This window comes from Sus scrofa, chromosome 3, assembly GCF_054392235.1.
Source record: "Sus scrofa isolate SSC_HxYL_T2T_F1_AM1 chromosome 3, Sscrofa_HxYL_maternal_Yorkshire_Landrace_v2.0, whole genome shotgun sequence".
NCBI lineage: Eukaryota > Metazoa > Chordata > Mammalia > Artiodactyla > Suidae > Sus > Sus scrofa.
In genome coordinates this window covers 138693382-138706669 of record NC_139385.1, presented here as the reverse complement: position 1 = coordinate 138706669, position 13288 = coordinate 138693382, and the positions used below count along the sequence as shown (strand labels likewise).

The 13288-nt window shown below is 55.0% G+C and overlaps 1 protein-coding gene across 9 annotated transcripts in view; it reads left to right on the top strand.

Moving 5' to 3' along the window:
* Positions 1-10571, top strand: part of GRHL1 (grainyhead like transcription factor 1) — a 48306-nt gene extending 37735 nt beyond the window's left edge. For all 9 annotated transcript variants that reach the window (XM_021087857.2, XM_085019982.1, XM_021087855.2 and 6 more), the window contains 6 exons: positions 497-636; positions 1920-1957; positions 4026-4117; positions 4451-4536; positions 7111-7175; positions 9014-10571. In XM_021087857.2, the coding sequence (XP_020943516.2) occupies positions 497-636; positions 1920-1957; positions 4026-4117; positions 4451-4536; positions 7111-7175; positions 9014-9128 (536 nt within the window). In that variant the 3' untranslated portion in view covers positions 9129-10571. The remainder of the gene's footprint in view (positions 1-496; positions 637-1919; positions 1958-4025; positions 4118-4450; positions 4537-7110; positions 7176-9013) is intronic.
* The last annotated feature ends 2717 nt before the right edge of the window (positions 10572-13288 follow it).

Sequence of the window (13288 nt, the reverse complement as noted above, 5' to 3'; positions counted from 1 at the left end):
GCCAGACATTGCGGGACGATGGAGTCCGTGATTCTGGACATTAAAACTTGGGCGGTCGTGCTAACTCCTAACTCCCTGAGGCTGGGTTCTGCAGATGAAGCGCCGAGGTTAAGGGGCGTGTTCTGAATTGGAGCGGACTGTCCAGGTGCTTTAGTTCGGAGGCCCAAGCGGAAACTGCTTCTGAATTGTGTTTTTGCTTTTCGGACAAAACCCAAACATGCTTTGCTTCCAATCCAGGTTTTCTGCGTGACCGTATGTGTTGACACATGGCTTTGTCTCTCCCGCTTTTGCGGAGATCCGCGGCTGATCTTTGTGTAAATACAAACGGCACACTCCTTCCCACAAGCTGTGGTTTTTCTCCGTTCCGGCAGCTCAGCCCGTATCTCGTCTTCTGCTGCAATTTAAGTTTCTCAAACAGGGAGGAAGACGCCGGGTGGCGGCCGCCGCCGGGCTGTGTGTGTAAGCTCTGATTGTGGTGCCCTCATTCTTTTTCAAGTTTCTGACGTCAAAGTGCCGCTGCTTCCCTCGCACAAACGCATGGACATCACGGTCTTCAAGCCCTTCGTTGACCTGGACACCCAGCCGGTCCTCTTCATCCCCGACGTGCACTTCGCCAACCTCCAGCGAGGCGCTCACGTAGGTAACCAGGATCCCAGGGTGGCCGCAGGGAAGGACGGCTGCGCAGAGAGAAGGGCTTCGGTCTTATCCATGACCAGTGTCAGGGCCAGCTCTTGGGAGTACCTGGTTTGGGCCACGCAACGTCCTTGCAGTCAGGTGTGTGAGCGCTGTGGCCTCGGAACCGCGGTCCCAGGCCCGGCAGCTTAATTCTGGGTGATCTTATTTATTCATGTCTCAGCTCATTTCAAAGATACCGGGGCGTTCCCGTCGTGGCTCCGCAGTAATGAACCCGACTAGTAGCCATGAGATTGGGGGTTCGATCCCTGGCCTCGCTCAGTGGGATGCGGATCTGGCGTGGCCCTGAGCTGTGGTGTAGGTCGCAGACGCGGCTTGGATCCCACGTCACTGTGGCTGTGGTGTAGGCCGGCGGCTGCAGCTCTGATTCGACTCCTAGCCTGGGAACCGCCATGTGCCACAGGTGTGGCCTTAAAAAAAAAAAGACACTGGAATAGTAACGTGACTTGGAGTCTGAGTCTGTGATCTTGTGAATTTAACTTATGTGGGTCTGGACAGGATGGGAAGCCAAGGAACACGTGGGGCGGGAGCCTCAGTGGCAAAAGGGGCCTCCGGGCGGCTTCATGGCTTCCTATAGTGGATCCTCCTTGGCACACGTTTGGCCACGTCTTGGCAACTGATGTGAAATTTAGCAAATCCGCAGTCCCACTCTGCTTGGAGCCAAAGTTCAGTAGGCCTGGGTGGGGTGGGGCATCCCCTCCAGGCTGAGATCTAAGAAATACCCCAAAGGCGTCTGCCCTGCCCTTCTGTGCGGCTTCCTGCAGACTTTCTGAGTTCCTGGAGGAAGCCGCCACCAGGGTATTCCCTTTCTAGAGACGCTTTGGGCTGAGCAGGGGTCAGCAGTGTTGTGCCGTAAAGGGCCAAAGAGTAGATCTTTGGGGCTTTGCGGGGGTCGGGTGCTCTCTGTTGCAACTGCCCGCCTCTGCGGCTCTGCCAAAACCGCCGTAGACACCGCGTCATTGGTGAGCTTGGCTGTGTGCCCGTAAAGACCAGATTGGCCTCAGCGGGCACTGGGCCAGGCTCGGCCCAGGGCCGAAGTTTGCCAGAGGAGTTTAAGACACCCCTAAGCATCTGGTCCTTAAAAAATACAGCTAAAGGGTTTTATGTGAGATCGGTCAAATGAAAAAGGATTTTCATTTTAGGAAGAATTCATTTAAGGTCTGAGGTATTTGAGCCTATGCTTGAACAGCAGTTTTTTATTTTTTATTTATTTTTTTTGGTCTTAGGTCCTTCCCATTACCTCGGAAGAATTGGAGGGTGAAGGGTAAGATTTATGTTTTGTTTTCTTTTAGTAAATTCTTTTTACTTTGAAACAATCTCAAATGTTTAAGAGTAAGGACATGGCTCAGTGGTTAACGAATCCGACTAGGAACCATGAGGTTGTGGGTTCGATCCCTGGCCTCGCTCAGTGGGTTAAGGATCTGGCGTTGCCGTGAGCTGTGTAGGTCGCAGACGCAGCTCGGATCCCACATTGCTGTGTCTGTAGTATAGGCCAGCGGCTACAGCTCTGATTAGACCCCTAGCCTGGGAACCTCCATATGCCACGGGTGTGGCCCTAGAAAAGGCAAAAAGACAAGAAAAAAAAAAAAAAAAGAGTAAGGACAGCACAAAGAACTGACTTTTTCCTGAGCCGTGCGAGAGTCGACTGCTGACCCCTCATCCTCAAGTAGCTTGGTGTGTGGTTTGTACCCACAGACAAGGATGTTCTCCTGCGGAGCAAAGTCAGGATGTTACCACTGCGACCCTGGTACCAGCCAGTCCACTCACCCCAGCCAGGCTTGGCCAGTTGTCCCAGGAATTTCCTTGACTGGGCGAAGGAGGGCCCAGTGGAGCCTCACCCGGCCTTTGCTGACAGCACTCGGGCGCTGATGGCTTGACTGAGGTGCTGCCTGCCAGGCTCCTCCCCGAGGAAGTGCTTCGCAGCTTTGTCAGTGGTTCAGTCCTCGATGACGTGGCATTTCTTTCTGTACACGTTCCTCTCAGCATGGACGCACGCGTGCCCATTGTCTTCCATCCGCCGTGACCCAGCATCATCATTTCCTCTGCTCCCACTGCCCTGAGGGCTGCGGAGTCCCTCAGGCTTGCTCCTGGCTGCCCTGGGCATGCCCCCCTGCCCCCAGCACGTCCTCGCTTTCAGGCATGATGTGTTCCAGGCACCTGTGCTTTCCCTTCTCCAGCCGAAAGCGGCCTCTTCTCCAGGGAGCCCTGGCTCCTTGGGGTGCAGGTTGGGCTTTAGAAACTGAGCCCCTACGGGTGCTCATTGCTGTTGAGGTGCTGCTGCTTCCCACACCCGTGGGCACCCTCCTCAGCCCGCCTAGCCCCGACTGCCCACCCTGGCAGCCTTCCCGCTCTGCGCTCTGCCACGTAGAGGGTCTGGTCCCCCTCGCGGGCCAGCCTTGCTCCCACGCCGGCCACGGCCGCCTCTCGGAAGGCGGGTTCACCACCGCCTCTTTAATTCTGTGTTCTGCCAACGTTCTGCCAGTGCCTTCATCCTCGGCGGGTGATGTGCTGGAAGCTGAGGCAGACCTCTGTCCTGGAAGTGATGATTCTGCTCAAAAACAAGCACTTAACGTCCTTATCAGTTATTTTACCATTTTCTTGCTCACCTCTGAACCTCACAGCACCAAACACGCTGTAACTGTGCCTTTGACAGCCAATCACTCTGATCTTTTTGTGTCTTTCTTCCGACGTGCCTGTAAACACTCCCCCCTTCGTCCTTCTGCTGACACTGCTGAATTGTAACCCTTTGGAATTGTATGCTGGGATTGTCTGCAAAGTCCCCAGCTGGTTCTCCTACCTGTAGGTCCTGGAGTTCCCTCTGGTCTCTGCCACACACTAATCACAGCGTCCTTGTCTCAGGAGAATCTGCAAAGATTCCCCGATATCTGCAACCTAAAATCTAAACTCCTCGGAGCTGAATGATCAGGCTTTTCCAGATTAGATTTACTTCCCCTGGAACGCTCTGTCTCAGGCAGCCCGGCTCTGCTTTTCCCTCCCTTTTTGGCAGGCCCTCTCCTGGTGCGTCTCGGCTCCACCTGCTCCATTCGCATTTTCCTGGGAGGGCAGCTTGAGCCGTGTAAGCGCAGGGAGGGGCCTGGCAGGCACCCGAGTGTGGTCCCCGCTCTGCCATCCAGTGGCACCTGCCTGGTTCAGTCTGCATCTTTCCTTAGGCCTCTGATTTTCATCCACAGAATAAGGAAGTCCGACCAGATATAGAATGAAGGCCATTAAAAAAAAAAAAAAAAATTTCGGTGAGACAGCCCCAAACTCCTTTTGTTTCTGTGAGTGATTTGAGGTAAGGTCCCTCACTCTGTGCTTTGGGTCCCTGACAGGTCCAACTTGAAAAGGGGGCCGTACGGGTCCGAGGACGATTTTGGGATCCCGCCTCCCGCGAAGCTCTCCCGGATAGAAGAACCAAAGCGAGGTGCGTTGGTGTCCGCGTCCTAGTGGGAGATTGGAATTGGAGGTGGGCTCTGAATCCGCCGAAAGCGTAAGCTGCTCAAACAGGTCCTGTCCTCGCGGATGTTCCCGAGTGTTCCTTCCGTCAGCCCAGCCCCTGGCTCGAGCTGGGACTTGGAGCAGAGGCAGAAGAAGCTGGAAGCCGTTCCTTAAGACGGACGCTGTCTTGGCTCGTGTTTGCTGTCCTGGCTGTGGACGTCTCTCTGCATTTTAACCAGCACCCACGGTCTGTTCTGTTTTGCTCCTGGTCACTAAGCTGTGCTTTTCTTTTCCCTGCTTCCTCCTGCCTGGGGACCAGTGCTGCTCTATGTGCGGAAGGAGTCGGAAGAAGTCTTTGATGCCCTGATGCTCAGGACTCCGTCTTTGAAAGGCTTGATGGAGGCTGTAAGTAGCAGCACCTTTATGATCCGCTTTTGAAAGTCAGATCACACTTAGGTAGAATCTGGTTGGAACAGATTTCACCTGGCCACCGGATTCTCGTCCTGAGTCCCCCCAGCGCCTTGTCTGCGCCTGTGGCGTGGTCCACTCTTGCCGCACCCGACTCGGTCCTCGGTGGTAGCAGGGCCGCCCCATCTCACACCGCTGCCTCCCCCCGAGTCACCTGGTAGGTGGGTGCAGTCACTCTGCTGTGTCCAGTCCCCTGAACGGAGTGACTTTGTGATGACCTGTGGAATAGTTTCTTGTTCACATCCAGGGCTGAAGGGAGAGTGCCACGTCATAAACTCTCAGAGGTGAACAGTCAAATAAAATCTTCAAAACTTCCGTAGAGACAGTGGCTGCTCGGTCTGCCTTTGAAACTCTTGTTCTTGGGGAATGACGGTGCTCGGGTCAAGATCTCGCCCAGAGCCTGTCTGTGAGAATTCAGAGGTGTGACCCGAAATGACCAGAAGCCCCTCCAGCGAGATCTCAGCAAAGGGCCAGCGAGTAAACGGACCCCAGCCTGCCCTTTGGGACATGAGAGATGTGAAAGGGGTGCCAGCTGGTTCCCCATTCTGGCTTTGCCCCGGGTGAAGTTCAGGGAATCAGCATTCCGCCTTGATGTTGGTCAGCCTTGGCCTTGTAAATTGGAATCAAAGCAGGTACAAGACTGGGCTGGAAGTGGGTGTCACCTGGCTCCCCGGACTACGGCAAATTTCACAAATCCTTGTTAAGGGCCTGCCTTAGGCCAGGCACCACTCTGGGCACTGGTTAAAGGAGTCAGTGACATGGTGCCAGGTGGAGTTTGGGTTCCAGTTGGGAAGCTGGAGACCATAAATAAGCAGAGAGTCCTGTGTAATTTGCCAGGTACTAAGAAACGCCACGAAGGACAATAACGCGGGGCCGCGGCCAGGGGACGCCACCGCTTGGTCACCTTAGGCCCTTCCTCTGCGCAGCAGCCAGCGCCACCGGCAGCACCCGGCCCTCTGTCATTTCCTGTGATTTCGCCCCTTTCTTACCTTGTCTTCTGACAAGCCTTCCTCTCTTCCTAAGCATCATGCAGCCTCTTGACTGCGGAGGGAGGGGAGAGTGTGAAAAAAATGGAGACTTACTGTGCCAAGTACATCTTGTTCACAACTCGTAAGGAATTCACTGCAGTCTCGCGTCTCCTGGGGCGAGGTTTCATAAAGAGAAAAAGAGTTATTATCGGAGTTCCCATCGTGGCTCAGTGGTTAACGAATCCGACTAGGAGCCATGAGGTTGCCGGTTCCATCCCTGGCCTCGCTCAGTGGGTTGATGATCCGGCGTTGCCGAGAGCTGTGGTGTAGATCGCAGACGCGGCTCGGATCCCGCGTTGCTGTGGCTCTGGCGTAGGCCGGTGGCTACAGCTCCGATTGGACCCCTAGCCTGGGAACCTCCATGTGCCGCGGGAGCGGCCTAAGAAATAGCAAAAAGACAAAAAAAAGTTATTACCCAGGGATACGGAAAAGAAATGAACTCCATCTTCAGTGGGAGCTTGGCTTTGGTCAGAGGTGTGTATTTTTGTTAGCCCGAAAGCCGTCTGAAAGAGGGTCATCTGAGAGCCCCCTCTCCAGAGGGAGGGTGGGCGTGGTGCCCCCAGCACGGGAGGGGTCTGGACCAGGATTGATGACGCGCTGATCTAGGCTGAACCAGCTGCTGGTCCTGTAGCAGCCCCCTCTCCCACTTTTAAAGACCTCCCGAGTTCACAGGCGCTGACGTCATCACGCCCTGGGGCCGCCCCTGGATGCGAGGGGGAGGGGCTGCCTTCCTGCCGCCCCCCCCCCAAGAGGCTGTGGGCAGGACCCGCAGAGGCTCCTGCTGTGATCAGGGCCATTGAGGTTCCTTCTGGGCGGTTGGATAGTAAATAATTTTGTCCTCCCCGTCGCCCTGTGTGGGAGATTAACTCCTGCTTTGGCTGCGTGCGCTCCAACCCCGCAGCCGCCCTGTGGCGGGTGAGCTGAGAGTCTCGCCGTCTTACAGCCGAGGCTGCGGCTTAAAGGCCACCTGCCAGCTGGAAGTGAAGCCAGCGTCTGCCTTCGGGTCAGCTGTCTGAGACCCAGTCAAGGCCTCTGCACCAGTCGCAGTGCTTGTGACAGGTCGGATAAGTGTCATGGTCCCAGGAATGGGCCGCTCAGAGAGGGGACCCGACAGGGAGGGCAGGCTCCTCCTGTAGCAGCAGCCTTGGCTCATAGCCCAAGGACAGCTCGCTGTGCGGGAGGGCCGGGCAGCGCCGAGCTTTCTGCTGGCTTTCTCTAAACGTGAAACTGCTCCTGAAGTCTTGATTCCAAAAAAAACATGGCTGTGTCATAGCCTCCTGACCTCTGCCAGCGCCTGATGCCAGCTCTCCCAGAGGCGGGCGGCACCCCCTCCCCAGGACACGGCCGGGCTCCTCTCTGTGGCTTTGCATGTGCCTGTGTGAAAAGCGGAAAGTGGAGTGACTGTTCCACTATGTTAATATGTGTGTGTCTTTGTCAAGCTATGAAAACAGCATCTTGTAAGTGTTTTCTCTTGTTCTTTTAGATCTCAGACAAATACGATGTTCCGCAAGACAAGATCGGGAAAATATTCAAGAAGTGTAAAAAAGGGTGAGCACAGGCTGGCATGCTGAGCGCCGCCTCTCAGTTATGTTACTATCACGAGACACTGATGTTTCTCACGCGCATTTGTGTCTGGTCGAGAACCGGTTATAGAAACATCAATGCAAGTTTACGTTTTTTCTTTGATTATCATCGTTATTTAAGTACAGCTTATTTACAGCGTTTGGTCCAGTTCTGTTGTGCAGCACGGCGCCCCAGTCACAGCTGTTCCCTGGGCTGCACAGGGGGGAAGAAGACATTTTTCCTTAGGAAATTATCTACCTAAAGTTGACTTGCCTTTCTAGGACACCTTTGTGGATTCTTTTTTTTTTTTTTTTTTTTTGGTCTTTTGTCTTTTTAGGGCCGCGCCCGCGGCATATGGAGGTTCCCAGGCTAGGGGTCTAATTGGAGCTGCAGCTGCCAGCCTACACCACAGCCACAGCAACGCAGGATCCGAGCCATGTCTGTGACCTACACTACAGCTCATGGCAATGTTGGATCCTTAACCCACTGAGCCAGGCCAGGGATCAAACCCACAACCTCATGGTTCCTGGTCGGATTCGTTTCCACTGCACCACGATGGGTACTCCCGTTTGTGGATTTTTTTCCAGGTGGACTCTGTGTTCTCCCCATGCTTGGCAGCAGCACAGTGGCCCCAGATTCCAGAGCACATGGTGAAATTCTCTGAGGGTGACAGCAGCCGCCACCTGTCCTACTGAGCCCTCATCTAGAGGCAGGCACTAAACCAGGTGCTCCATGTGGCCTTGATTTTCACGTTGCCCTAAGACTCGTCGTTTATAGAGAGGCAGGTGGGCACAAAGAGCCTCAGTGGCTTGTCCAAGGTCAGGGAGTAGGTTGGTGCTGAGCCATGATTCAAGGTCTCTCGTGACCAACTGCCCAGCCTCTGCTCGGTCCACTCTGCCCTCCTGCCCTGGATCGTGTTTTCAGTCGCAGGATGTTGCTTCTTTGTCCAGAGATTATTTTTAACACTGTTTTACTTGAGTGTCTGTGCTGCTTGGCATGAATAAGCAGAGTATAGAATAAGAATTTTGTGGCTTAATTCTAAAGCAGTTGGGATTTTCCAGTGGCAGGGATTGGACTCGGTAGTAGTTCAGCTCAGCCCGGAGGGTTATTTGCCAGGGAAGGTAATTTGTCAGCGGCCGTAACTTAGATCCCGTGGATTGATTTCATCGATGTGCTTGCGAAAGCTGGACCAGCGAAGTGCTCCTTCCGTAGACTTATTTTGTTCATTTTAATAGACACTGTTTATTGAACAGCTACCGCGTGTGCTGAAATAACAAGTAAGCTAGTGTGTTTTCTTTATCACGCTGAGGGACGCGTGTGCTCAGTGTGTTAAGCGCTTTGCTGGGATCCCTCCTCCTACAACAATCGTGTGAGATAGGAGCTATTATTTTTATTTTTATTTTTTGGCTTTTTGTCTTTTTAGGGCTGCACCCACAGCATATGGAGGTTCCCAGGCTAGGGGGCCAGTCGGAGCTACAGCTGCCGGCCTACACCACAGCCACAGCCACGCAGGATCCGAGCCGCATCTGTGACCTGCAGCACAGCTCATGGCAACGCCAGACCCTTGACCCACTGAGCGAGGCCAGGGATTGAACCTGCAGCCTCATGGTTCCCAGTCAGATTTGTTCACCACTGAGCCACAACGGGAACTCACAGAAAGCGTTACTGTACCTGTCGCTCAGATGGGGAGCTTGAGGCGTGGAGGGGTTGAAACAGGTTGCCTCCCGCGGCACAGCGGGTAGGTGGCGGGGAGGCGGGGCGGTCTGGCTCTGACTGCAGAGCGGGCGGCGGTGGGTGGACGCGTGTGGCCTCCCGTCCTGCAGGATCCTGGTGAACATGGACGACAACATCGTGAAGCACTACTCCAACGAGGACACCTTCCAGCTGCAGATCGAGGAGGCCGCCGGCTCCTACAGGCTCACCCTCACGGAGATCTGAGGGCGCCCTGGGCCCGCTCCCCGCGGGCTCCGCGAAGGTGTCCCATGGGCCCTTGGGTTCGGGCAGCCGCAGGGGCCCCCGCCAGCCGCCTTCCGGCCGTGGGTGGATGGCAGCGGAGGGGACCCTTTGCGGCCGGCGGTGGCGCTGCCCTTGGCGCGGAGACGGCTTTGAACACGTTGCATTGGCGTTTGCCGATGACCGAGAAACCGTAGACTCTGCTATTTGAACGTTTTGATAGAAATGCTTAGGATCACAGGGGACAACTTTGTTCCGAGACTTAATAGCTTCTCTGGGAACCTGTCGGGTATCTGCTCCATTATTTATAAGCGCATTCTGGCCTCGGCGCTGGCGGCCCGGCCGGCTCCCCGGGGCCGTCCCGGGGGGCCGCGGGCTGGGGCCAGGGCGCCCCGTCGTCGGCCTCGGCCCCTCGGCCCCTCGGCGCCGTCGGTGGTGACTCCAGCAGGGCGGGCGGGCCGAGGCGCCTCCCTCCCTCCGTCCCGGAGGCCGCCGGGGGTTCCGCGTGCGTCTGCGGAGCCGCAGCCGCGCGCGCGTCAGTGCAATAGGTGGCGAGGGCCGCGTCTGTAAATGTGTACATAGCTGCCCCGCTAAAGAGGTGAGATATTCGGGGGTCTGTACAGAGGCTGAGGGGACGCGACAGGGTCTGCCCGGGAGACCTTCTCGAGAGGTTATTTCGCATCCGCCGCGCCGGGCGCCCGCGGGACCCGCTCAGACGCTTCCTGGGCCTTTTCCCGAGCTCGGCAGCCGGCCCGTGGACGTCGCAGGGCAGAACCTTCTCGAGCGGCCGCCCTGGGCACTGCCGAGAAGGTGACCTTTCGGAGGTCCGCCCAGCTTAACGCAGGAAGTGAAGAAACAGACCCTCCGCGGCGCCTGTCCGCGCGCGTGGGTCCCCCGTGTGCGCGCGAGACGGAGGAGCCGAGGTCCCTGGGATGCTGCCGTGAACCAGGTGGCCCCGGCCGCAGGGGCGTCTTCCCCATCGTCCCGGGAGGAGAAGGGGTTCCTGTTTTCTCATGCTTCAGAGCCTTCAAGCTCTGATGACCTCGTGTGCTAAGAACAAGTCTCGAAAGCACGCGTGGGTTTATGAGACTCTTAGGATGGCAGGAGAACGTTTTGTACACGGTTCAGTATATAGAAAACGCAAAAGTGTAATTTTGTAACAAATAAAATCGCAGGTATCTTTCGGTTCAGAGAGCTAGAATAGGTTATTTGTCTAAGTAGGATCCATAGTTAGGTTCTTCCATGAAAAGATTCGAATGAAGTATGTGAACTCAATCGCTGGTTTTCTAAGATAAGATATGGGACACGGGTCATATAACAATATTTTATATTGTGTTTTATGAAATCGATTTTGTCTTATGTGTTTTTAATTGTATCATTGAAGACATATTTTAAACCAAAGGGATTAAATTTTATATGTCTATTTCGTAAGATGTCATTTCCTGTTCCTCAGTCGGCCTTTTCCTTTCATTCCTCAGTAAAGCAAAATCCGAGTTCCTAAAACAGAAGAGCTGAAACGAACCACCTTGGCGTTTTCTCCTTTTCTCCCCAACGTGCCTGCTTGGGTCTCTTCCCTCCTTTTAATTTTTCTTTAAAGGGCTCTGAAATGCTGCAAGTCGTGCTTAACTGAGGGGACCCTGAGTATGTTTTGAACTGCTACCAAAATTGAGCCACTAAAGCTTAAGACAGATGCCTTCATACCAAAAATCTTAGTGTTCTTAATTTTTGAAAGCCTAATAGAAAATGTTTGGTTTAAAAACGCACCAGTAGGAGTTCCCGTCATGGCGCAGTGGGTAACGAATCTGACTAGGAACCATGAGGTTGCGGGTTCCATCCCTGGCCTTGCTCAGTGGGTTAACGATCCGGCATTGCCGTGAGCTGTGGTGCAGGTCGCAGATGCGGCTCGGATCCCAAGTTGCTGTGGCTCTGGCATAGGCTGGCAGCTACAGCTCCGATTAGACCCCTAGCCTGGGAACCTCCATATGCCGCGGGAGTGGCCCAAGAAATGGCAAAAAGACAAAAAAATAAATAAAATAAAAATGCACCAGTAGGAGTTCCATTGCGACACAGTGGGTTTAGCATCCGGCATGTCACTGCAGCGGCCCAGCTTGCTGCTGGGGCTCAGGTTTGATCCCTGACCTGGAAACTTCCACATGCTGCCTGGTGTGGCCAAAAAAAAACCATCAACTTTCTTAGAAGAGAAAAGCAATGTAAATACCCCGGAGGGCCACCGAAGGATGTCTCATTTCTAGTTGCTTACTGCAGATGTAAGCAAAAAAACTCCCCGAACAATATCTACAAGTACTGTTTCAGTCCATCAGAACTTCTACGGCAGACGGCTGTTGCATCGTCAGGTCATCCAGGACCTGAATGTGGTAGGCGCTCAGAGACGTGTCTCACCGTCGCAAGGCCACACTCAGGAAGCCAGCGCCCTGAGGGATTTCCTGTGGCACCTGTGCACCTTTCGCTCCAATCCCTGGGCCACAAGTCAGAACGCCTGAGGGGCAGCCTCGGCTCCCGGTCACCCAATGCTTCCAGAAGGGACACGGGGTGTGGCCCCTCCCAGGGCCTCTCCTCGCCACCACTGCACAGGCCCCCCTCATGCTGCCTGCCTTCCCGCGGTCTGCACCCCTCCCATTCCTTAGCTCTTCTGCCTCAAAACTTGGCTTTGCCCTGGAGGCCAGGGTCTCCGCTGACCCCCGGCTGGATGAGCCCGGGCCCCATCCCAGCACTCAGCCCACGATGAGGCCAAAACCTGCCCGCCCTCCACAGCCTCTCATCTCCCTGGATCCCTGGCACCCAGCCTCGTGCTAGTCCCCTGGCAGGTGCTCAGTAGAGGTTGTCCCCGTGATTAAGGGCCAGGCTGGTGCCCTGGAGCCCTGTCACTTGCAAGACATCAGCGGGGAGGCAGTTTAGAAGTTAGAAGTTCAGAAATGAGTGCGGCTGGACCTGGACCCATGCGACCTGGCAGCAGTCAGAGAGCAGAGCCCCTGATGGTGCCCAGGACAGGTGGTTTCGAGGGGCTGACAGGACGTCATGGGGAAGGAGTGACAGGAGAAGGTGAGTGGTGGGGGGAGGCGGCCCACTGGGGTGGGGCCTCCAGGCGCTGTTCACCCTGCAAGGACAGCGTGGTTGTGTCATCTCATGTTGGCAAATCTTGTAGCTCACCTGCAAATGCTGGTCACCAGTATACAGCGAATACAAGCTGACCTTGAACCCACACCTCCCACCTCCTGCGAGGGCGTCATGGCAGCTGTGGGGTAACCACAGGCCCGCAGGCTGTTCCTTCTCTGTTCAGGTCTCTCCCGTCTCTCACACCCTATACACCCTTGGCCCTGAACTCCTTCCGCCATCACCCCCTTCACATCTTTTAGCCAAATTTTAAATTTTTTTGTAAATGTGACACATCCAAAGAAAAAATTGTGGAGTTCCTGTTGTGACTCAGTGGTTAACGAATCCGAACCATGAGGTTGCGGATTCGATCCCTGGCCTTGCTCAGTAGGTTAAGGATCCGGCACTGCTGTGAGCTCTGGTGTAGGTCGCAGACGCGGCTCGGATCCCGCGTTGCTGTGAGCTGTGGTGTAGGTTGCAGACACGGCTCAGATCCCATGTTGCTGTGGCTGTGGCGTAGGCCGGCGGCTACAGCTCTGATTGGACCCCTAGCCTGGAACCTCCATATGCCAAGGGAGCGGCCCTAGAAAAGGCAAAAAGACAAAAAAAAAAAAAAAAAAGAAAAGAAAAGCAAAAATCGTAAGCCATTAGGATTTCTGGTTTTTTCCATAGCACGTGTTCCTTCCTAACCTGCCATATACTTGGTTACAATGCTTATTGTTTTTGTTTATTGTTCACCTCCCTTGCTAGAATGTTCCTTTTTACCAGAACAAGGGTTTCGTCTGACTTGTTCAGTGGTGAGTTCCAGAGGCCTCCAGAAAAGGCTGGCACCTGTATCGGCCACTTCAGACCCACACGCATCCTCCTCCTCACCTCCCCCCCGCCCCCCGGGGTGCACCTGCGGGGACAGGGCAGCCGCAGGGCTTGGGAGGAGGATCCGTGAGGCCCCCCACCCACACGTGCCCTTGGGGACGGGAACCACCTCCTTGCCCCTTCAGGGGTGAGGTGCAACTCCCCAGAGGCCACAGACCATC